This window comes from Bos mutus, chromosome 20, assembly GCF_027580195.1.
Source record: "Bos mutus isolate GX-2022 chromosome 20, NWIPB_WYAK_1.1, whole genome shotgun sequence".
Lineage (NCBI taxonomy): Eukaryota > Metazoa > Chordata > Mammalia > Artiodactyla > Bovidae > Bos > Bos mutus.
The window spans coordinates 70,833,488-70,857,859 of NC_091636.1; the positions used below are offsets into that span (position 1 = coordinate 70,833,488).

Genomic DNA, 24,372 nt, shown 5'->3' on the forward strand with positions numbered 1-24,372 from the left:
GCCTTCTGGCCAGAAGATGATGTAAATCACCTAAACCATTTGTATACGATAAATTTGCAGGAAAGAAACCCTGGTTTTTGATAAGAATCAAAGACTGCTGACTTTGCATCCCCTATTATCCTCTATGTGTAACTTAGGGTATAAAAGCCCCTGTTAAAAATAAAGCTATGGGCCTTGCTCACCAATGCTTGGTCTCCCCATGTCATTCTTCTCCTTAACTTCCGGCTGAAGTCTCCATCTGGAGCGTGGATATCCTCTGCGACCACTTATTTGCCTGGGCTTCTAAGACCCACTCGAGAAGGTGTCTAAGGTGGGGCACCTTCCGCTATTCGAGAGGGCGCCTGCGGCCTCCGTGGTCAGAGCTAACCTGGTGTCACGGGTTATATTGATTTTCTGCATAAACCAAGCTACTCAGCCTCTTTTCTCCACTGAATTTTCCTACTGAGCTATCCTCATTCTATTACTCTTTATATCTCTAATTACCATTTGAATAGGTCGCCGTCGCCGTCTCCCCTTCGAATACCCTGGATCAGCCGGGGCTGGTCCCCGGCACCCTGTGTTCTCTGGACCAGACCTGTGGCTTTGGACACCCCATCCCTGACTTTCTGGGGCTGGGAAGTCCTCGGGTCCCCCTCTCCTTGCAGTCCAAGCCCAGTCCTGGCGGCTCTGTGCCTCCCGTGGCAGGAAAAGTGTGCCCATGTCGGGGCGCTGGGAGCAGGGGGCTCCGGTGGGCTGTGTGCTGGGAGGGGGCGGGGCTGTGTGCTGGGGTGGGCGGGGCTGTGTGCTGGGAGTGGGGCGGGGCTGTGTGCTGGGGTGGGCGGGGCTGTGTGCTGGGAGTGGGCGGGCCGTCTGCTGGGAGTGGGCGGGCTGTCTGCTGGGGTGGGCGGGGCTGTGTGCTGGGAGTGGGCGGGGCCGTCTGCTGGGAGTGGGCGGGGCTGTGCTGGGAGTGGGCGGGGCCGTCTGCTGGGAGTGGGCAGGCTGCCCACTAGGGTGCTGGGACTGGGCAGGGCGCCGTCCACCAGGAGAGAGCCCCCATCTCCAGGTCGTTCCCTCGGCGGCTGCAGGAGGCACCAGGAAGGGGTCGGGCAGCTGGGGAAGGGTGGGCCTGGCGTGAGGAGCCTGGGGGACAGCCCCCCGAGTGACTGTGCCCTGTCCGCAGGTGGCGGTCATGACGCTGACGCTCTTCCCTGTCCGACTACTGGTCGTCGTCCTCATGATGCTGCTCGCCTGGCCCCTGGCGCTCGTGTCTTCGCTGGGACCCGCCGGGCGGGAACCGGAGCAGCCGCCAGCTTTGTGGCGGAGGTGAGTCTGTGTCTGCGGAGGCTCCGGGGTAGTGGGGGGGTGTCCCAGGGCCGTTTCTCCGTGGCTCAGTTCTCTTCCCTGTCTCAGACACAAGCCACCTTCCCCCTCTGCACCCCTGCCGCCCCTGCTGCTGTCCTACTCGGAGGCTCCTTCCAGGGCTCCGCGAGCCACTTGACTGCTGTGCTGGGTCCTGAGCACAGGCTCCCGAGTGTTTCCCTGCCCCCAGCCCTCGAAGCCGTGTGTCGGCCTGCTGCCCCGGGTCTGCTCTCTGCTTTTACACCATGGACAGTGATAAACCATGGCTTCGCATAGATGGATGTGTAAATGCAGCTTAACTAAAGCTCCCAGAGGGATCCGGCAAAACCAGATGAAGTCACAGCCTTTTCTTGTGTTAAGTACCTAATGCTGTTCCTTAACTCTCTTTGCTGAGCTTCCCTGGTGGTTCCCCGCCTGCAGTGCCCAAGCCACAGGTTTGATACCTGGGTCGGGAAGATCCCCTGGAGGAGGAAATGGCAACCCACTCCAGTATTCTTGCCTGGAGAATCCCATGGACAGAGGAGCCTGGCGGGCTACAGTCCACGGGGTCACAAAGAGTCAGCCTGAGTGCACACATGCAAAAGCTATTCTTTAATTCTTTGCTGTTAGTGAAGGGAAGTGTTGAGCCAGTGGAAGGACTTTCCTGGGCATTTTCAGTGTCTTAAAAGACACTGTTCCTGTCCTAAAACCAGGGCACTCATAATCTGCTTTGTCTACATCTCTTATCCATCCTGAGGACCCTGGGATGGTTTATTCAAAATAGAAATGTTATTAGTTTAGTTCGGTTTTATCATTAACTAATAATAAAAATGTTACTAGTTTAGATGAGCCCACAGCCCAAACATGCTGCCACCTGTTCTGTGAAGGAGGTTTTATTGGGATGCAGTGCTGCCCATTCATTCGTGCACCAGCCTGGGCCGCTGCTGGGCATTGAGGGTTCCTGTGGCCAAGGCCAAGGGCCCACATGGCCTCAGCTGCCTGCCGCCCCGCCTCCAAGGTCTACAGACCAGCTCAAGGCGCCCCCTCTCTCCTGCTGTCCGATGGCGCCCTCAGAGGCTGCAAAACTAGCGTCCCTCCTGGCCCGTGGTTCTCTGCTGCCCGCGTGCCATGGTCAGAGTGGCAGTTACCACATGCAGGCAGAGAGAGCCGGCTACTAGGCCAGGGTTTTCTTAGCCGTGGGTGAGCACTGCGCCCGGGGGCCCCTCACCCCCTCACGGTGTTTCTCATCCTCAGACCGTCCCCAGTCTCTAGTGAACCATGGTCATTGTTCCTCCCTCAGAACCGGGGCAGGTGTGGCCAGCTCCACGGATGTGTCCCAGCACAGCTGGGTCACGGAGCCTGCCTGGTGTCACGGAGTCTGTCCAGAATGAATGAGCGGGTCCGTGAGTGAGTGAGCGAGAGGGGACAAGAGCGAACCAGAGGGTCGAGGGAGCTGGGCTTTCTACTCTCTTTGGAAATCGTACTTTACCTCGAAAGATTTTTTTAACTAAAATATGAGGGAGTAGGGAGTGAAAGTCGCTCAGTTGTGTCCAGCTCTTTGCAACCCCATGGAGTATGCAGTCCATGAAACTCTCCAGGCCAGGATACTGGAGTGGGTAGCCTTTCCCTTCTCCAGGGGATCTTCTCAACCCAGGGATGGAACCCAGGTGAATTTGGTACCAAATATATAATGAAGGAAAATAAATCCAGGCCAAAAAGGAATCAGAATTTCAGTTTCTCTAGATTAAGAACCCACAGAAAGCAGAGATTTTGTAGTTTTTACCCAGGAGGAGTGATTTGATAAAAGTGTCTTTATTCCCTGTTCCCGCCCTCTGCTCGGGCTGGGCTCCTTTCCTTCCTGTTCTCACCCGTGAAGGAGGAAAGCTCGCACAGCCTCCGAGTCTGTCTTTTCACACAGGTGACCTGGGGCTCCTTGGATTTCCCTGTTCTGACTCCTGTGGCTTTTCTTGTCTGCAGTGATGCACTTGATCTCGTCGGGTGATAAGTGGACCACAGCAAAGTTTAGTTCCAGCGGCCCACTTCACAGAAGCATCGCGTGTGGTGTGTGTGTGTGTGAGTGAGTGAGAGAGAGAGGGAGAGACAGGCACACGACGTGTCCCACCTGCAGAGACATGGGGTAGTTTCACGGGAGGTCTGGGCGTTCATGTCCACAGAGAATGAGTGTCGTTCTGAGTGTATGCATGCGTGTACACGAGTGTACACGAGTGTGTACAGATGAGAGTGTGTGTGCGTGTGCATGCACGCGTTTGTGTACTGGCGTGTACCCCAGCGGCACACACACCCACCTTGTGTGGCTCTGCCGTGGCTTCCATCGCCCAGGGAAGGAGTCGGCCTGTCGGGGTCAGAACCCAACCCTGAGGGGCGCCGGGTGGCCGGCGGGTCTGGGGCCCCGGCTGGGCGATGCTGGCAGTCAGGGTCACCATGGGCTTCCCTCACACGTGGCTTCTTGAAGTCACCTGCAGGTCCGCCTGCTGTGTGAAGTCCGACCTTTACTTCCTGTATTGTCTTTTTCCGTTTTATGGAATTTCCAATTTTATGTTGCCTTTTATGAATAGAATGATGAGCCCTGAGCATAGCCTCAAAATTCTTTGTCCCTGAGGTCCCACGCCGCGGCCTGGGGGTCGCTGTCCCCAGGACCTGGGGCCCTGATCCCACCCGGGGTGCATCCCTCCTCTGCTGCTGTCTCAGGCGTGGTCTGCACTTCCTGTTTGCTTTTTCCTTTTGTTTTTCATCCAAGATTTTCTGGAATGTCGGATTCTCATCTCAGAAAGAAGATATGCGGAAGGAACTCACTCCCCTTTCGTGTCTGGAAGTGTCTTTATTCTGCTCTGTGCATTGGTGGGTAGTTGGGTTAGGTGCAGAATTGATTCAGTGCTTTCGTGACGCGCCGCTGACTACCTGCAGCTAGATGCTAGAAGCCCACTTGTTCCTCTCTGGAAAGTTTTGAAGTCTTTGTTGTTGGAAATTTGAAAACTTTTGAAAGGAGATTGCATGAGTATTTTTTTTTTTTCTTAACAAAATACATTGTGGTCAGCGCCTTGACATGGTGCCGGGACCTGTGCCTTCCTTCAGTCTGAGAAGCTGTTTTCTTCGTGTCTCGTGGTTCCGTCCGGGCTTTTTCCGGCATGTTCTGGGCGATTCCCTCTCCATTTTCCAGCCTTTCTGGGGCACTGGTATTTCTGCAGGAGACAACTGATTTTCACACATGCTTTCTTTCTCTTGTTCTCGGGATGATCTCAGAGCACCTGGCTCCGTGATGTACTGACGTGGGTGGGTTCTCCCACGTCTCTTCTGATGCCTGCCCTGGGGTCTCGGACCTTCCTCCTCTGCCCACACGCCTGAGTCTAAGGTGTCTACAGTGTGACGAAGGGAGGACGGTGGGGGGAGGGCGGGCCCCTGCCCTTGTAGATCTGTCTCCCAGCCCCGCTCCCTGGAAAAGCTCTGCGTCTCCAGTGTCACGGGTGCCCTTGCCTGTGAACAGGGGTGCTGGCACCATCTGGGGTCGGTGTCGCCCCGACGGGCATGGGCCGCAAGGCGCTGTCCCGACGGCCGCACGTCTGTTGCAGGGTCGTGGACGTGCTGCTCAGGGCCATCATGCGCACCATGTGGCTTGCCGGCGGCTTCCACCACGTGGCCGTGAAGGGGCGGCGGGCACCGCCCACCGAGGCTGCCATCCTCACCCTGGCTCCACACTCCTCCTACTTCGACGCCATCCCCGTCACCATGACGATGTCCTCCGTCGTGATGAAGGCAGAGAGCAGAGACATCCCTATATGGGGAAGTGAGTGACCCCCCATCCTGCTGGAGTGACCCCCAATCCTTCTAGGGGAGTGGGCCCCGTCCTGCTGGGGGAGTGGGCCCCATCCTGATGGGGGAGTGACCCCCATCCCTCTGGGAGAGTGACCGCCATCCTGCTGGAGAGTGACGCTCCATCCCGCTGGGAGAGCGACCCCCATCCTGCTGGAGAGTGACCCTCCATCCCGCTGGGAGAGTGACCCCCATCCCGCTGGGGGAGTGACCCCCATCCTGCTGGAGAGTGACCCTCCATCCCGCTGGGAGAGTGACCCCCATCCTGCTGGGGGAGTGACCCCCCCCAGTCCCCTCATCCTTGTGGCAGTGATCAGCCCCCCCCATCCTGCAGGGAGTCAGTGAGCCCCACCCCTTCCATCCTGCTGGGAGAGTGACCCCCATCCTGCTGGAGAGAGTGACCCTCCATCCTGCTGGGGGAGTGGGCCCCAGCCTGCTGGGAGAGTGACCCCCATCCTGCTGGGGGAGTGACCCCCATCCCGCTGGACAGAGTGACCCCCATCCTGCTGGGGGAGTGACCCCCCCCAGTCCCCTCATCCCTGTCACAGTGATCAGCCCCCCCATTCCTGCAGGGAGTCAGTGAGCCCCACCCCCTCAATCCTGCTGGGAGACTGCCCCCCATCGTGGTGGGAGTACTGAGCCGCCCCCCATCCTGGGAGCACTGACACCCGCCCTGCTGGCTGGTCCAGGTCACATGACGGTAGACACATCACAGGTCCCACCCACGCGAACTAGGCCCTGGACCTTGACCTCTGTGTTATGATTTCTTCTGATATTACAAGTACCCTCAACTGTGAGGTGTCACAGCGCTCCCTTAGCTCACAGAAGCGCTGGAAGCTGGGGCTAGCTCAGTATCTGTCCCGGAGGGTAGTTGCTGGGCTCTACTGGTTGGTGGGCTCCCCTGCCTCAATCTTCCCGGTGGTTCCACCAAACGTCCCTATCTCCTCATGGTCCTTTTTAGTAGCGTCAGGAATAATCCGTGAGGAAGGAGGAAATCGTTTCAATTGCATGAAAAAGCAGACAGGACAAAGTGTCACTGAGAGCTGCTTCGATTTTCTGAGCGCCGTGGATCCAGCTGGGAGAATTGTATTCTTAAAAACGTTCTCTTTTCGCTTTTGTAAGACCTCCAGGAAATAAAGGTCATGAAATTTTATTGTTTACAAGTCGCAAAATGCTCAGAAAAGCAGCTCACAGCCCATCTTGGGCCCAGTGAGGACTGGGCCTGGGGCAGAGCAGGTGGACACCCACTGCTGTGGCCTCACCAGCCCAGAGGGTAACCGAGTGCCACGGCCTCCGCGTGCCATCAGGTCAGAGTTTTCTCTCCTAAGAAGTATCTTCCCACCTTTAAATGCTTATTCAAGGACCAGCGTGTTGGTTGTGGCCGTCAGCTGTGGTCGTGGGAGTCCTGAGCGTCCCCCCGCCTCACACACCCACACACACACACTTGCTGGGGGCTAAGAACGGAGTCTCTATTTCTTTTGTTTTTAACCACGCAGCTTGCAGGGCTGTAGTTCCCTGACCAGGGGTTGAGCCCATGCCCTCAGCAGTGAAAGCACAGAATCCTCACCACTGGACCCCAGGGAATTCCTAAGAAGGGGGTGTTTGTGTCCTGAGTGGTGACCAAGCATCGCACAGCCTGGGGTTTAAAACAACCGAAATGCATATCCTCTCACTGTTCTGGGGGCCAGAGTGAAAGGTCCAGGTGTCAGCAGGTTGGTCTTGAAGGAGAACCTGTCGCAGGCGCCCCTCCTGCATCCAGTGTTCCTGCCCTCCTGGGCCCACCCCGGCCGTGGCCGTGTCTCCGCGTCCCTGTCTCTGTCGTCACCTGGCCATCAGTCCTCCTTAAGAGGACACCAGTCCCTGAACAGGGCCCACCCCGTGCAGCATGACCTCATCTTGACTTGGCCATATCTGCAGAAGTCCTGTTTCCCAGGGAGGTCACCCACAGGCCCTGGGAGGTCAGCCGCGGGCCCGGGGAGGTCACCCACAGACACAGGGAGGTCAGCCGCAGGCCCGGGGAGGTCACCCGCGTTTCCGGGGAGGTCCCCCACGTTTCCGGGGAGGTCACCCGCGGGCCCAGGGAGGTCAGCCGCGGGCCCGGGGAGGTCACCTGCGGGCCTGGGGAGGTCAGCCAGGCACCCTGGGCTCTCTGGCTCTTCCCCCAGTGACACAGGTGACCGGCGGGTCAGCCCTGTCTCTCTCTCCTGACTTGTCGTGGGTGGTCCCACAGGTGGGGGGCTCCCAGCCGTCCTCTAAGACTTCAGTGCTGTCCCTTATCCCTTGTGGTCGGCACCCACGGGGAACCTCTGGGGGGCTCACCGCACCACGGGCAGTGCCCATCGGCCGCACCCCCCACGAGCACCCCGCCCTCTCTTTCAGCTCTGATAAAGTACATCCGGCCGGTGTTCGTGTCCCGGACAGACCAGGACTCCCGCAGGAAGACAGTGGAGGAAATCAAGAGGCGGGCACAGTCTGGAGGGAAGTGGCCACAGGTGGGCGGCCTTGCTTGTGTCCTGTGCGGATTTATTCTGAAAGGCATGAACGTAGGGGTCAGAGGGGAAATAGAGCCCTGAGGGCCAGAACTTGGCTTCCCTGGAGACACTGTGTTTCATATTATTTTTGATAAATGCAAATCCAAAAATGTGCTTATATATCAGGTATTTTTGGTTCTGGCATTTTAAAATAAGAAATGGGGGAAAATAATTTTCACGTGCATCTGAAGTTCCCAAGTAATCTTTTAAGTTCTGCGTCAGAACTAGCGGGCTGGCCTGGCTCCGGGGTCAGCGGTGTCCGAATGCTGCACAGGGCTGCATCCCCTTGCTTCTCAAAGCTCGAGCCTGCCTGGCACGCTTTGGTTCCCTTGGGGCCCCGGGAAGGCTGGCCTGGGCTGTGGGGCAGAGTCCTCACCCAGTGGTAGCGTGGGTGTGGTGTGACCCCTGCTTTTTACATACGTAGTTTTTCTTTTCTGTTGAGCCGCCTTGAGAAGCTGGAACCCCACAGGACTCTCTGGGTTCTGGCTGCTCAGAAAACAGTGACGGCCTTGCTGGTGGGCCCCCTGCCCATGGATGGGCAGCCCCTGGGGGGCTGTGCTTCCAGGGTCCCGGCTGCCACCCCCACAAGAATGGCATGACCCCCCTCCTCCATTCCGCTCACCTGCCCGACCCAGGGTTGGACCCAGCCCCCTGGAGCTGGTCTTTCCTCCAGGGCCCGGGGTTGAAAGCAGCCTATGGGCGGGATTTTCCAGCACGGGGGGGAGTTAGCTTCCACCCCCTGCCCGAAGTCGGTACGAGTCTGAGAGACGGGAGATCCCGGTGACAGGGTGTTAATATTTTCCAGCACGGGGAGGAAGTTAGCTTCCACCCCCTGCCCAAAGTCGGTACGAGTCCGAGAGACGGGAGATCCCGGTGACAGGGTGTTCACTCTGCTGCTGGTTCCGAGGGTGTCTGCGTTGTGGGCCTGGCCCCGGCCCACGAGGCCCCGTCCTCAGCCTCACGCTCCCCGCCCGCGCGCCCCTGTCCTGCCTGTGCCCGTGGGCTGGCCCATGTCTGGCCCACGCGGCGGCTCCAGTGGGCACCGCGTGTCCCATTATCAGAAGGTGCCTGCTGTTTGTATTTCTGTCATTTCCAGAGTTTAGTAAAACCAGCAGTTAGAGGGGGGATTCATGACACTTCTGTCTGCCTCTTACCTTTCTCCACTGAATGTGTTTGAAGTGCCTGAACCACATCGGGCCCAGAATAAGCAGGTTGGGAAGTTGGCCCCTGAACCTGCACTTTGATGCTGATTTTTTTTTTTTTTCCTCTCATTTCAAGATAATGATTTTTCCAGAAGGCACGTGTACCAATAGGACCTGCTTAATCACCTTCAAGCCTGGTAGGTAGTGTCTTAGTTATCTCTCTTTCTCTGCCAGAAGGTGGAGGAGCCCCTCACCCCCGGCAGAGTGCCTTGGCCCGGAGTGTTCTCCTGTCTGTCTCCTGCGACCCTGAGGTTTGGTCTGAGTGTCCGTGGCCGGCACGGGGTGTCCACGGCCGGCGCCCAATGGCCTCTGACCGGGAAGCCCACTCTGTTCCGAGACCCAGCCGGGCCGTGCGGGCGGGGGACGTGCCACTGCGGAAACGAGAGGTGTCCCTCCTCCCTCCACAGGTGCCTTCATCCCGGGGGTTCCTGTCCAGCCTGTGGTTTTGCGGTACCCGAACAAACTGGTGAGTGAGTTCTCCCGGGCACGCAGGTCCAGCGAGTGTTCCAGAGTGTCCCCCCGTACTCGCTCCTGAAGCCCTGCTCTCGTGGGTCACAGAGTCCTGGCCCGTCCTTGAGCCGGGCCCACTGGTGTGAGACCCCCGTCTCCTCAGCCTCTCTGCCGCCCGCTCACACTTGGGACCTTTTAAAACCTAGACTAAGCCACACCGAGCTTCCTTGGGAGCCTCGTCATGATGGGGCATGGCGGGGGCGGGGGCTGGCACAGACACGCTGGGATCCCTCTGACGTCTGTGGGCCCCAGAGGCTTTCGGCGCCCCTGCTTCCGAGCCGGGTCCATGGGCCCCAGGTCTGTATGCTGAGCCTGTGCCTGCCGGTGTGGATAGACCCAGGGCCTGAACGCCTGTAGAGCCGGCAGCCACGTGGGCTGGTGCAGCTGTCCTTACGGCTCTGAAGAGGCGCGCTCCTTGGCCGGTTTCTGAGAATGAGGATCCGTCACCAGCCTGTAGAGCTCTAGATTTCTCCCTCTTCAGTTTGTTCTGTCAGCTCGTTTGAAGCAGGGCACTGGGCGGCCCTGGGAGGAGGGGGATTGTGGGGACGAGGGGCTCTGTGGGGACTCACTGCTGCTCTCCTGCCCCCAGGACACCATCACGTGGACGTGGCAAGGCCCGGGAGCGTAAGTCAGAGCCCGCCCTGTCCTCCCCTCCAGGGGCCCCCGAGCTGCTTACTTTAGGGGTCGCCACGCCAGCCAGCAGTTCAGTTCAGTCCAAGGAGTCCAGCTGCATGAGGCAGCCTTCCCTGCACCCAGGATCCCGGGACTGAAGTTGATGGTCCTCCCTCAGCCGGAGGGGAACGAATTCCTCTTCTCGCCTGTGTCTTGTCCACTCAGCGATCAAGTGCACAGCTTGACCCTGGAAAGGAAGGGGGCGTGTGGGGCCCCCACCCCTGCAGCTGCAGGGGCACACGGGGGCCCAGGTGCCGGCGTGTGTGCTGGTGTTTGGGGGCGGGGTGGTCCTCCCAGGGCCCCTGGCATGCCCGAGTGGCAGGGGTGGCATCGCCAAGGCTGGAGTGGGAGGTGAAGCCAGGGGGAAGCTGGGAGAGGGTCTGGGAAAGGGGTCCTTCAGGGTCCTGGCCAGCTAGGCTTAGAGCAGGCCATGAAGAGGTGGCTGTTGGGACGGGTGCCATGACCTCAGGCCTGGGGGGCCTGGAGGGCCCTGATGCTGAGGAGACGAGCCGTCCTGAGCTGGAGGGCAAGCAGGGCTGCGGCCTTGGGCCACAGCAGGCAGGCAGGGGCGCCTCTGACGAGCTCAGCCTAGTCCTCAGGGCTGGGTCCAGGAAGGCTCAGCGCCTCCCGGAGACCGGCCTGCTCAGGGGTGCCCTCTGCAGGGGAGCGGGGCGTGGAGACTCAGCTTCAGAGCTGCAGCGAATTGAGACTTAACCATGCTGTAAATCTGCTCATGTTTAAGGTTGAAAATCCTGTGGCTCACGCTGTGCCAGTTTCACAGTCAAGTGGAAATTGAGGTTTGTCTAGATGCGGCGTGCGCGTCTTGCGGGGTCTCTACTGGCGCGATGTTTCACGGTGTCGGGCCGTGTGTGTCGATGAATGCTACCTATGCCCCGTTAGGGCCTCCATGGGCAGCGTGTTACCAGGTTGACGTCTACACAGATGCAGTGTTATATCAGATCTCTGTGGACGTGATATTACACAACATCCTGCTGGTATCTCTACAGGGTTACAGGTTATCTGTCTTGCTTTGAACGCTCCGTTTCTCATGGCTTCTTAGAGGGCTTCCCAGTGGTTCCGTCACTTTGTGTCTCTTGTATGACCTTTTATCCGTTCAGATGGAATTTTAAATCTCAACAGGAAGCTAAGCCCATTGTTCCCTTATTATGGTTAGTTTAGCTTAAGAGCATATAAAGTTCGCACACAAGCAATTAATGATTCTCTTGGCTTGTATTTTCACCTGATGCTAACACAGCTGGCATCGTACTACCAAACTTACCACACTCTTGTCCTCTGCTGAATACCCGCTCAGACAGGTGGACTGCCGGCCAGTCTCCAGCCCATCTCCAAAGTCCCAGTACCCGTCCTCTCTGCTCAAACATGCCACATTCATGCAGCCTGTAAATTTAATCGAGTAGATGAGGAATAGTCTGTTTTCTTAAAAGTGGAATTCACTTGCTACTCCTACATCTGATAAATGAAAGGCTGGTCTTACGCAACGTAAAGCTTTTCATTTGCTGCTGCTGCTGCTGCTGCTCAGTCGCTTCAGTTGTGTCCGACTCTGTGTGACCCCAGAGACCTTCCAGTAAACGCTACAGAGTAAGGCTGGATTTACGCGTGGTCCCGGCCTTCAGCCAGGCTTTTCACTAGAAATAAGCCACTGAGTAAAGGACTGAGCTGAAAGGGCCGTGGCCCGAGTCCAGGGGCGGCCGGCCCACAGCCCAGCACGTCTGCTGTGGCTCATCTGCTGGTGGCGGGAGGCAGCAGCGGGGCGAGACTCCGGGGAGGATGCCCTGTTTTACACTGGCTCCTAATTAAGAGTTGAAACTGTGTGGCTTTGTGACGTCGCTCTGAATTCCTTCCTGTGTCACCCCTACAAGGCGCCAGTGCTGAGGAGGAGCTGTTGCTCTTGCAGAGTTTTTAGAAAGGTAGCAGTGAGTGAGAGACCAGACTTATCTGATGAGAGTGGATAGGGTGGCGGGCATTCCTGTATTCTTGAGTATCCGTGTTAAAAAGGTGCAGTGATGTTTTTTTCCTTTTCTGCAATGGAGCCTGGCCCGAGGTGTGGGCCTTACGTGCATAAAGCACTGTGTGAGCTTCAGTCACACAGACACCCGAGTTCCTGGGGCGATTTACCCTGCCCTCCAAATACAGTAGCTGTCCAAAAGCTGCTGAGAGCCTCTCACGGGAAACACAGAACTGAAACCGTGAGAAACGGGAGCACACGTTTGATTCTTCTGCATCTAAAGACTGAGCCCCTGGGTGAAGTTACCGCTCCATGCCCTGGCTCCGGCATCGAGGGAGTGGTGCTCCTGGTGAGGCAAGGGGGTTTGGGAGTGTGCACACGTGTGGGTGTGTGCATCTGTGTGTGCACATGTGTGCCCCTGCTTGAGCAGGAGTGACAGCCCCAAAGACAGTTCCTGTGGAAGGTGCCCTGACCGCCCTTGATCTGCCAGGGCGGAGGTCGCGCTGTGGTGACGGCGGCAGGGCGGGGGGAGTCCGCTCCTGCAGGTGACCGGCTTCTCTGTGTCCGCAGTTCCTCCCCGTGTACACGCCCTCGGAGGAGGAGAAGAGGGACCCCGCCCTGTACGCCAGGAACGTGCGCGGTGTGATGGCAGAGTGAGTGAGCCCCGCGCCCGCCCCGCCCCCAGCGCAACCGGGTGGGGGTTCCCTGGACGCCCCAGTGCCCTTGGCCTCGCCAGGCACTCATTACTCAGTGTCCTTGTCCGCCGGTGTCCTGGCCTCGCTGTAGACCAGCCGGCAGCGGGGGGAGCTGGGTTTGAACCAGCCTGGCCGAGCGTCAGCCAGACTGTGCTTGGCCGCGCACTTTGTCTCCCGGTCCCGCTGGAGGATGCCTCTGCTTGTTCAGCCTTCGGAGGACGGGTCGCTGCCCCCGAATTCTCTGCATTGCAGCCTTGCCTGTGAGCCAGCAGTGCCTACGGGGCTGTGTCCGTGCGTGCCCCGTGGAGACAGGCAGCGGGACCGTGAGCAAGAGCGCGCTGGAGGGCCTGGGCCGGCACGTCCTGGCTGCCCTCCCCGAGAGCGTTACTGAGGTTCTTCCTCTGCTGAGCGTGGGTTTTGTGCACTTAATCCTGTGTCGCTTATGTGATGGCGTGCCTGCAGCCAGGAGCATCCCCCCCTCAGTTTCCCTGCGGCTCCCGGCTGGTTTCAGGCCCCGGCAGCCTCATCCCAGAGGTGTTCGGTCTGCCCACATGCCTCAGAGCCTTGGTGCTGGGAGCAGAGTCTGGGGGGGACACGCCCCACCCCACCCCAACACTGACTCTGGGACAGAGCCGCCGGGCAGCAGGAGGCACTCGACTCTCACCTTTTGGGTAGTCAGGGCGGTGAGGGACCCTGACCAACTGCTGGACAGATACACTGTCCACAGAGTCAAAGGCCTGACAGTTTGCATGTGATTTTTTTGTTGTTGTTTAGTTTATATTCAAGTAAATTAACTATTAAAAATCTTGAATATGTGCCCTAAGGAAACTTATGCTGTCACACAGTTTGTATCGGCCCAGTGGGAAGGGACAGATACCCATGGGGTCTCCTCTTGCCTCACGGGTGCAGGAGGATTCCAGAACCATGAGGGTCCCACCCAGGGTCCCACAGGCCTTGCAGGCGGCCCGGGGACACTCTGGACCTCCTGCTGTGGCTCTGGCTCCCGTCCCCACATGGCCAGACTGCATGCTCTTAAGGGGAATTGAGCAGCCGCGGAACGGAGCCTTCAGGGTCATCGCCATGGCAACCAGGAACCACAGCCGTGCCCTCCTACCTGCCAGGGACTAGGTTCAGGGCCCTCAGAGACCAAAGCCCAGGAGGCTGGAGCGCCTCGTGTGTGGTGGTCTTGTGCGCTGCCCTCCGTGTCCTCGGGTGTGGAGCCTTGGATCCGGAGGGCCGACTGTCCCGCCGAGACGAGTGAAAGCCCACTCGGTTATGGAGACAGGGTTGGCAGGGTCGTTTTCGATACCTGGTAAATTTCCTAACTTGAATGCATTTTCCATAAACGTCAGGAGAAGGGTGTTTTCTGTGAAATCTGAGACAGCCTGTGGGATGACCGGTTTTGCCTCCCTCTGACCTCAGGGCAGTGCCAGCCTGGAGAGCAGGGTGCCCTGCACCTCGAGGGCGGCCTCCTGTCCCTGAAGGCGGCTGATGCGGGCTCCATATCTCATGGGCAGAACTGCAGAGGTACCAGGCTGGCCCGCAGCTGGGCAGCCCCAGGCCCCCAGTCACTGAAGTCTGCAGTCAGCTGTTCAGCCTCTGTGTTTAGTGCCGAGCGTGGTACTTATTATCATTGCCATTATTTTGTATTTTGGCTGCACTGCTTGGCGCACAGGCTGGTTCCCTGACTAACAATCGACCCCAGGCCTCCACAGTGAAAGCGCCAAGTCCTAACCTCTAGGCTACCTGGGAGCTCCCTGAAATATGCTCTTTAAACATCAGCGGTTTACATGCCTCGGCATCCAGAGCACTCAGCGCCCAGCTGCTCCTGTTAAAGGCTCCTACGTGGAGGTGGTGGGTGTTTGTGGGCTCCACGGGCACCCTCATCCCATCCTGCAGGCTTGGGGGAGCCCAGGGGGAGGTCAGGGGCTCCCTCCTCCCTCCAGACCCTGCTCAGGGCCCCCCAGACGTGGCTTCTGGGGGGAACTGACAGGAGGGGCCTCAGTCCAGCAGGGCCGGGGGCAGGCCTGCGGCTTCTCCCCGCATCACGCGCAGGTGGGAACGGCCCGGGGAAGCCGAGCCTGCCCCTCTCCGTTGGGTGGGAGGACTCACGGGGCGCTGCCTGTCCTGCCTCCTAGGCCGGGGGCGGGGGGCCCCCCCCAGAGCAGCTGGTCCCCTCATGCGTGTGCAGACTCTCGTCCGGCTTCCACACCCTCTGACGCTGCGGGGCTTTGTCCCCCGAGTCCCTCCCCGAGGCTGCGTGCCAGCAGGAGACCCCGAGCCGCGCGGACGTGCCCGGGGCTCTGCCGGTGAAGCCGCCTGTTCCTCCAGCACCCCCCGTGCCCCATGTCTCACCCAGGGGGTCGCTCCTCTTCTTGGGGAGCTGGTTCTCTCCATGACTCCCCTCCACCCTGAACGCCACCTGTATCCTTATCAACTTCTACTTTTAATGTGTAACTAAGCTTCACTGAGGCTGCAGAACATGGAAACCTAAGCAGAAGCACCACTTACAGGGCAGACAGCTTGGGTCGTGCGGAGGGCAGTCTCTTATTAAAAACGCACACGTTCGGGGGACAGACCGCTTCAGGGCGCTGCACCCACGGGTCCCGGAGCAGGAAGTAGGGCGTGTGACTCGTCAGGCGTCACTGTCGCATGGCTCTCTGCCGTCAGAGCTGAGCCTGGAGCGAGAGGGGCCAGGACTCGGGGCCTTCGCGTGTGACGCCGCTGTCTGGCCGCTGCATTCCTGGGACAGTCACCCTGCTGCCCTGGGGGCGGCTGACCCGGCCCGTCCTCTCCCGCAGGGCCCTGGGCGTCGCTGTGACGGACTACACGTTCGAGGACTGCCAGCTGGCCCTGGCGGAAGGCCAGCTCCGTCTCCCCGCTGACACCTGTCTTCTGGAGTTTGCCAGGCTTCTCCGGGGCCTGGGGTGAGTCCCCTGGCCCTTTGCTCGTGGGCACTGAGTTGGGACGGCCGTCTCATGGGCACTTGGGGCAAAGGAGTGAGACCTTTCAGCGGGCACAGGTTTCGTGTGGGCCCCGCCTGGGCACTGATGACAGCCCGGAGGTTGCAGGTGGAGGACAGCTGAGACAATTAACGGTGCTCCTTCTGAGGTTTCGGGGTTTTTTCTTTTTCAAACGCCAGCGTCATTCCACGCACAAGTGTCTTAAACCCTGAATGGCTGGCCTGACTGTCTCCTTATGGACGGCCTCTCCGCCCCCCAGCCCCGCCCCGCATCCTGGGAGGGCCTGTCCCCGGGTGGGCCCGCACGCCACGGGGTCCCAGTGCTTGCGGAGGGCACAGTCGGCCCTCGGGCTTCCAAAAGAGCCCCTCTTCCCGAGGACTGACTGATGCTCCATCTCGGAATCACCTTCATGGTTTGCGGGGTCTTAAGACGTAACAGTGAAGCTTCCATTTTCAGCATTCCGTGACTTTATTGAAAACAATCTTCCCCTCATATTTTTTCTTTAGACTAAAACCAGAAAAACTTGAACAGGATCTGGACAGGCACGCAGAAAGCGCCAGAATGACGCAGGGCAGGAGGGTGACGCTCCCCGAGTTCGCGGCGCAGCTGGGGGTCCCCGAGTCTGAGTCACTGGAGGACCTGTTCTCCCTGTTTGATGAGGTAGGGGGTGGGGTGGGGTGGGGTGGGGACAGCTGTTTTTCCCTGGGGGCGATTTTGGAAGCAAAGGAGAGACCAGCCTTTGCTGCCTGTCTCCCTAGCCACCTGTCTTTTGGCGTGTCTTCTCCTGAGCTTCTCAAACGCAAATAGAAATCTGGCTTTTAAGTCAGTGTTTGCCGACCAGCACGCCTGTAGTTGGGGAACTGAAGCTGGTCGCTCGAAGACCCCTGATGCCACCTGTGCCCTCGGAGGCGGCGGGGCCCTCGCTGAAGGCGTCTCTCCCCAGGGCGGCGGCGGGGAGGTGGACCTGCGCGAGTACGTGGTCGCCCTGTCTGTCGTCTGCCGGCCGGCCCGGACCCTGGACACCATCCAGCTGGCGTTCAAGGCAAGTGCGGTGCTTCTGCGACTTTAACATGTGGGGTCGGGGAGACACAGGCTCGTCTGACCTTGATACACTTAATAGTCCCTTAGGATGCTGGGGAACTCAGTCGTGCGGCAGCTCCTTTCACACGAGCTTGTACCAGCCATTGCTTGCAGAAAGGCCCAGAAGTGCCTCTGCCCCGCTCCTCCTAGATGAGAGTCCCCGCTCCCCTTCCTGAGTCCTGCTGGTGCCGAGCAGGGCCGCTGGGCTGTCTCTCCCCACATGGCCTCCCCGTTGGCAGCTGACCAGAAGGAAGCAGGGCTTCAGGACTGAAGAGCCACCTGCCCCAGTGTGACTCAGAGCCAGGCTGCTCATGAGGGGGGCAGTGAGTCTGGGAGGTGGGGAGAGGGTCATGCTGGAGTCCTGCCCCACCCAGATCCACCCAGCGGTCCTGAAGGCTGGTCTCGAGGGGTCAGTCCCCCAGGATGGAGCGAGGAGGGCCTTGCCCGGCAGGGTCAGTCCCCCAGGACAGACCGAGGCGGGCCTTGCCCAGCGGGGTCAGCCCCCCAGGACGGAGTGAGGCGGGCCTTGCCCGGCAGGGTCAGTCCCCCAGGATGGAGCGAGGCGGGCCTTGCCCGGCAGGGTCAGTCCCCCAGGATGGAGCGAGGTGGGCCTTGCCCGGCAGGGTCAGCCCCCAGGACAGAGCGAGGTGGGCCTTGCCCAGCAGGGTCAGCCCCCCAGGACAGAGCGAGGCGGGCCTTGCCTGGTGGGGTCAGCCCCCCAGGACGGAGCGAGGCCTTGCCACCAAGAGACAGGCTCCATCTCTCAGGTACAGCTCACATGAGCAAGACTCACGGGCACCTACTGTATGCAGGTCAGGGGACCCTTGTCCCTCAGGGGTGGAGAACGCCGCCTCTGCCTTCCAGCCCCAGCAGACCTCCCCACGGCTGGGAGGGTCCCCCACGGCACAGGGTGGCTTCTGCTAGTCACAGCAGAGGCATTAACGGGCGGCATCAGAGCTTGGTGGACCCAGGCCGGAAAGCCTACCCGCGTCCTCCAGCCTCGGTAGGCACCTCTCGGGGCTCATCGCCCCTGTGCCAGCCTCGCCCCGGCAGGCGGCCCAGCAGCAGCTGCACGGACACCACTGGGTAGAATCTGCCGTCACGATGGCGGCTGGTGGGGGGCGGGCGACCTGCTTTCAGTGCAGCCGCCGAGCACGACCATGAACGCCAGGGCGCCCACCCAGATCCAGGCGCACCGGCCGGCGGGGGCAGGGCCACCTGTGCAGTTGCCCCGAGGCTCCCGGTGCTTCTCCATGATGGCCTCCCCTGCAAGAACCGCCCCTCCTGGGCCCCCCAGACAGTGGGCAGCCCCGTGTCCGGTGTCCCCACAGGGCGCCCGCGTGTGCTGCTCATGTGGACGGGCCGCCCCACCTGACGCTGACGACTCACAGGCTCTTCCTCCGTCCCCACCCGCAGACCAGGGTTGTGGCGCGCTTCAGCGGGTGCGGGCAGGCGGCCCTGAGATGCGGTGTGGGGGTTCTGCACCGTGCCCTGCCCGAGGGGTCCGCGAGGTGCCCTGCCCGAGGGGTCCGTGAGGTGCCCTGCCCGGGGGTCCACGAGGTGCCCTGCCCGGGGGATCTGCGCGGTGCCCTGCCCGGGGGGTCTGCGAGGTGCCCTGCCCGGGGGGTCTGTGAGGTGCCCTGCCTGGGGGATCTGCACGGTGCCCTGCCCGGGGGTCTGCGAGGTTCCCTGCCCGGGGGTCTGCGAGGTGCCCTGCCCAGGGGTCTGCGAGGTGCCCTGCCCGGGGTGCAGACGCGCCTGTGCCTTCCTCACGTGCTGGTCACAGTCCTTCCGGGCCGATGGTTGAGATGCAGCATTACCGTGGAGTTCAGGCTCCCAGAGACCCGTGCTGACCTGGGGCTTCCCCAGAGCAGTACTCGCGGGCAGCGTAACGTACTTCTGGGTCCCTCGTTTCCTCTTTCTCTATTGCTGTCAGTTCAGTTCAGTCCAGTCGCTCAGTCGTGTCCAACTCTTTGCGACCCCATGGACTGCAGCACGCCAGGCCTCCCTGTCCATCACCAACTCCCGGAGGTTACCCAAACTCATGTCCATGGCGTCGGTGATGCCATCCAGCCATCTCATCCTCTGTCGTCCCCTTCTCCTGCCATAAATCTTTCCCAGCATCAGAATCTCTTCAAATGAGTCAGCTCTCTGCATCAGGTGGCCAAAGTATTGGAGTTTCGGCTTCAAAATCAGTCCTTCCAATGAACACCCAGGACTGATTTCCTTTAGGATGGACTGGTTGGATCTCCTTGAAGTCCAAGGGACTCTCAAGAGTTTTCCCCAATACCACAGTCCGAAAGCATCAGTTCTTCGGCGCCCAGCTTTCTTTATGGTCATCATCGTGTGACCTGCAGATACGGTCGTGGTGCAAACACCATCAGCTCAGGAAGATGAAGGGGGGAGCCCCGGTGGCTCCTGGCCTTTCTCAGACAGACAGCAGGGTCGTCTCTGGATGTAGAGACAGGTCCCCTCACTTTTGGCATCACAGATTCAGGCCTCAGGCCCTGTCGTCTCCCCAAAGCGTCTCAGCGCTAGTGGGTGGGAGGCGCCCACGGGCTGGGCTGGACTGTGGGGCTCTGGAGCCTACGAGAGAGGTCTGTCTGCAGATAACCTGGTTTGACAAACGTAAAGAGGAAGCGAGATACGAGGGGATTCGGGAGCTGTCCACCCCATAGCCCCAGGCCGGGGACGGGGAGCGGGCTGGGCCCCGGAGGCAGTGGAGGCAGCCCCCCAACACGGAAACCTGGTGGAGGCTGCTGGAAGCGCCTGGTGGCAGGTTTCCCACTTCCGGAAAGCTGTGCGTGCAGGTGGCCAGCTCGTCTTGCTGACAGAATTCAGTGAGCCCCCCAGGGCGCTGGGCGGGGCCTGAGCTCTGCCCGACCCGGGGAGCAGGTGTCCTGCCCTGGGGAGCCCGCCTCCAGGCAGGAGGACTGAGTGGATACTCCAGAGGTCATGGGGTCAGGGAGCAGCTGGGCCTGGGGGCCCCCAGGTCACAGAGTGGGGAGCGGAGCCCGCAGGAGGCACGGGGGTGGGCAGCCCCCAGCTCTGCCACAGCCTCGGGGGGCCAGGGGGCCTCCTCCAGAACCGGGTGAGAGGGGCGGCATTGGGAAGGTGGGCCGCACAGGGACAGGGGCTGCGGGTGGGTCTCAGCCCGGTGGTAACCAAGGCTGTGGGTGCACCGGCCCGTGTGGCCTCACTGTGGTTGCAAGACTTCAGCAGTGATGACCGTCAGGGACCCCTGAGAGGACAGGCCTGTCACTCACAGGTCCTGGAGGGCCCACAGCGCCCCCGCATAGCAAGGTCACTGGCAGAGAGTGGATTGGGCTCTGCCTTTGGGGGGGTGAGGGTGGGGCCTGGGGCTTCGGGGTTCACTCTTCAGCGGTGAATTCAAAGCAGAAGGGGGAAAGTTAGAGAAGGAGGGGAGAGGGGATCACTGCGGTGGCCCACTGTGTGGGTCACCAGGGCTCCTTGGAAGGGGACCTTGGGGGCTGGGGGCCAGCCTTGCTCCTCACCCTGCGGTTTGCCAGTGACCACAGGTCACGGCTGTGGTGTGTTCACCCAGGGGGACGTCTGAAGTGGGCACCTCGCAGGCAACGGCCGAACGCCAGGCCATTGCAATGCAGTGTCCATAGCACCGTGTCTGGTGGATTTAAGACGTAAGAGCAGGGAGTTCAAGGCCCGAGGGCTGGGTCGTGGACCTGGGCTCCTGCCCAGCCTGAGAGCGGAACAGCCGCGGACTGTGTGGCAGGGGAGGCCTCTGGGTGACGCCCGCCCTGCCCCGCAGATGTTTGGGTCACAGGACGGCAGCGTCGAGGAGCACGCCCTGTCCAGCATCCTCAAGACGGCCTTGGGGGTGGCGGAGCTGACAGTGACCGACCTCTTCCGGGCCATAGACCAAGAGCGGAAGGGCAGGATCGCGTTTGGTGAGTGGCCGGGAGCCGGGGAGGACACCCCCGTGCCAGGTGGGGTGCCCCGCTCCCCTGCGCCACCTGGGGCCTGGCAGGGCTGGGGCGGGGCTCCCAGTCTCCTCTGTACGGTGGTTCACTGCATGGTCTGTCTGGCAGTGAAGCAGACGCCCTCCCCAGGGGCTGCCTTTGGGCGGAGATCAGGGCCCCTGGGGCCAGGAGGGGTTCCGCCCTGACTCCTAGGGCACCTCCTCTCCGGGGGGCTTGGCCCTGGCACTTGTCCCCCACACGGTGGGACGGCTGCGCGCCTCGGGCGGGAATCCACCCTGACGAGGGCAGCAGGAGCCCCGAGGGCAGCCGGCTCATCAGAGGATGAGCCGTAATCTCCCTGAGATGAGCGCTGAGTTTGCTCAGGAAAGGTCACCTTGTTTGGCTGTGTTTTAAAATCACATCCAAATGTCAGGAGGAGCCGCCACGCCTCGCTTTGGGTGTGCACGCCTGCGGTAAAGGGGCCGCGGGGAGCCAGGGCTACCGCTGCTCTGAGCCCCCAGACTGCAGACCCTATGGAGGCTGTTCCTGCCGCCCAAGGGAGCACGGGCGCTTCTCTGCAGCCGCCTGGAGCCTGCGGCGCCCCGACCTGGGGCTCAGAGCATCGCCGAGCCCCCAGGGCACCCCCAGCAAAGCCCCAGGGCGTCCCCCACCCCGAAGCCAGGTCTCAGAGTCACCGGGAGACACAGCACAGGCCCCGCGAGGGCTCAGGGGGACCCTGCACTGGGTGTCCCCAGGGCACAGCCGAGTCCATCTCAGGACACTGAGCACTCAGGACACACCACGGACTTGACCCTTCAGTTCCCGGAAGGGCGTGGCCGAGGCTGCGTGGCGGCCGCCCAGGTCTCCGCGGTGACTGGAGCGCCGCAGAGAAAACGGGCGCGGGGCCTCCTTGGCGTGCACGTCGATCCTCCTGGGCGTGCACATAGATCCCAAGACGCCCCTGGGTGTGAGGGGGGCGCCCGGAGAGACGCCAGACTGGAGACCTTTGCCCCCCACGCTCTTAACCAAGGTGCCCGTGTCTCTCCAGCCGACTTCAAGAGGTTCGCGGAAGCGAACCCCGACTTCGCGGAGGAATACCTGTACCCCGAGCAGACGCGCCCCCGGAGCTGCGCCCGGACGCCCCCGGCTCCCACCCCCAACGGCTTCTGCGCCGACTTCAGCCCCGAAAACTCGGCCACTGGGACGGAGCCTGTTCGCAAGAAGCTGGACTAGGGCGGAAGGGTCTGGAGAGACCAGGCCTGTGCTCAGCCGCCAGCCGGCCTCACACTCCCGCGCGAGCTGCCTGTGCCCTGCCCTCGGGCCGGGTCCTGGGCGGAAAGCCACAGCAGCTCGCGGGGCAGCTCCGCCCCGCTTCCAGGCGGCGCTCGGGGCCCCTCAGTTGCTTTGTCCTCACCTGGAGCCTCGGCTCTGCCCCCATCCTCTCCCTCGGGCCCTCCGGTCCGGTCCAGGCAGTGCGGGCCGGCGGCCTCCACGGGCACTTGAAGGTGTGACTCCCGCCCGCGTGTCGATTCCAGCACAGTCTCCGCCGCCCTCCGCGGAGTCCGCGGGCGGGGCCGCCGTCGGATTTTTAAACGTTTCTATATTTGCAGGAGCTCATGAGTCTTTTGTAAACTTCATTTAGATACTTCAGGAAACATTCAGCCTTTTTTTTACCAGAAGAGAATCGTTTTTCTACTTCGTTTTCCTTTGAGGGTCGGAGGATATTTATTTATAGGCCCTTTTTTGGTAAATCCTGGGGCTCTTTGGGGCTTTGAGTTGACCTTCTCTCCAGCCCCTTCCATCCGGGCTGCCCCCCTGCCCCGCCCCTGCGTTGGGGAGCCACAGGCGCCCCGTCCGGAGCCGCCTTCCTGCCGCCTCAGCCCTCTTCAGCCCCGCTGCTCTTACACCAGCTTGGGGTTTCTGTTTCGGGGTGACCGGATCCACTTCAGTGAGTGCAGGCTGGGACCAGAGCCCAGAGCGTGGGGAGGGGAGTCCGGCCGCGGTGGAAACCGGCGGGGGCTCCTGTCTCCCCGGCTGGCACCCTGAGGGCACAGTCAGTCCCCAGGAGGCTCCCCCAGCCGCTGACTCCCCCCAGCACCCTCCTTTGCCCCAGGTTTCCCGGGGTATCAGGAGCCAGGGGAGCCTCAGGGAAGGAAGGTGTGGGGAGCAGGTGGTGGGGTTCAGGGAGACCTGGGGGCTGGGGTCCCTGTCTATGCCCGGAGGTGGGGGGCAGCAGCTCCGGGCTCAGGGAGGGGCTCCAGGGGCCTCCTTCACGCTCACGAAATGACCTTGATTCATTTCCTCAGGACGTGATTAGAAACGTGTCCTCAAAGCACAATGACAACCACACAGTGTGTTTCTGGAGCAAAGCTTCTGGGTTTGTTTGGGATTTTTTTTTTTTTTTTTTAAATTTCTAAGGCGATTGGATTTTGTCTTAGGGCCATGGAAAGTGGCCACCAGAGCTGGAATTGCAGAACAAATATTTACTGACTTCCTGAGGCTCGGAGACCTACATGTCGACAGACAGAAGGACAGGCGTCAGGAAAGGAAACCCCCTTCACTTCCGTTCATTCCAGAGCCCCTCCCGCCCCGTGTGAGGCAGGGGGCACCGGACATCATTCCAGGGCGCTGGCCTGTAGGACACAGAACTTCTAGCACAGACTTGGCAGCAAACAGGACTGAGGTCATGACCATAGAGTGCATGAAGGTTCATCTTTACAAGACAAAGCCCCGCGCCCGGCCATGAAGGAGGTGAACGAGCCGAGATGTTCTGAGCAGGGGCCTCGGCCCGCGTCTGTGGATGAAGGGGTTTTGAATGAAACGCTGCTATGGCGTTTTCAGGCAAAAATCTCTGATAAACAGACCCTGAATGGATGTTTGTTCCTCCTGATTCTCTTCTCTCTTTCGTAGTGACTTAGGGCCGTGGGTTCAGAGCTGTGAATGTACAGAGCTCAGGGGTGAATCCCCCTTGGGTGGGACCAGGAGCTGCGAGGGGCCCACCGCCTGCAGGGGCCCCACAGGGTGCTGGGGGTGGGGGAGGGAATGGGCAGCTCCAAAACAGCCAGAGGTTTTCAATAGAACGAATAAAACATAGCGTCTTAAATGCTTGAGATTGCGTTTTGTTATGTGTGTTTTTTTATTAGAAAGGCAACAGCAGGCGTGACTCAGCCTGTCACAGGAGCACCGTCTGCATGGTTTCTTGCTGCTTTTCTAGGAGGCTGGGAAAGCACAGTCATTGAAATTCCGTAGGAAACACTTTCTGGATAACAGGAGGGTCTGGATATTTCATGCTCACATAGACAGCAGCTGACGTTTCCCAGAACTCAACCTCCCAGGCTGTTTGCAGACCTGTGGTGTCAGTTTCTGTTCTTTCTCAGTGAAACCCATACCTTCCTCACACGCTGTTGAGCAGAGACCAGCAGGGATCTTGAATTCGGGCCCATCGACTCAGTAAAGGATTTAGAAATAGAAGGAAGAGCTGAGGTACTGCAGCCCCAAAAGCCGAACGTCGTGAGTCGTGAACACAGGGTTCTGCTGAGAGCATCGGGTGGCCAGTGACCACACTGTCCATCCCTGCGGCCACGCAGTGTCCATCCTGACCTCCCCGTGAGGCAGTGACTCCCATGATGTCATGACCCCTCCTCCACGCGTAGCTTCACTTCCGAGAAAG

At 60.4% G+C, this 24,372-nt stretch overlaps 1 protein-coding gene across 1 annotated transcript in view; it reads left to right on the top strand.

Annotated features, from left to right (window-relative positions):
• The window catches only part of LPCAT1 (lysophosphatidylcholine acyltransferase 1), a 41,242-nt gene extending 18,010 nt beyond the window's left edge, over positions 1-23,232 (top strand). The window contains exons 2-14 of the mRNA XM_070357761.1: positions 1,160-1,302; positions 4,905-5,119; positions 7,525-7,637; positions 8,955-9,015; positions 9,286-9,344; positions 9,978-10,012; positions 10,803-10,857; positions 12,597-12,679; positions 15,523-15,648; positions 16,191-16,344; positions 16,628-16,726; positions 20,552-20,690; positions 21,751-23,232. Coding sequence (XP_070213862.1) covers positions 1,160-1,302; positions 4,905-5,119; positions 7,525-7,637; positions 8,955-9,015; positions 9,286-9,344; positions 9,978-10,012; positions 10,803-10,857; positions 12,597-12,679; positions 15,523-15,648; positions 16,191-16,344; positions 16,628-16,726; positions 20,552-20,690; positions 21,751-21,935 — 1,467 coding nt within the window. The 3' untranslated portion in view covers positions 21,936-23,232. The remainder of the gene's footprint in view (positions 1-1,159; positions 1,303-4,904; positions 5,120-7,524; positions 7,638-8,954; positions 9,016-9,285; positions 9,345-9,977; positions 10,013-10,802; positions 10,858-12,596; positions 12,680-15,522; positions 15,649-16,190; positions 16,345-16,627; positions 16,727-20,551; positions 20,691-21,750) is intronic.
• Positions 23,233-24,372: the final 1,140 nt, after the last annotated feature.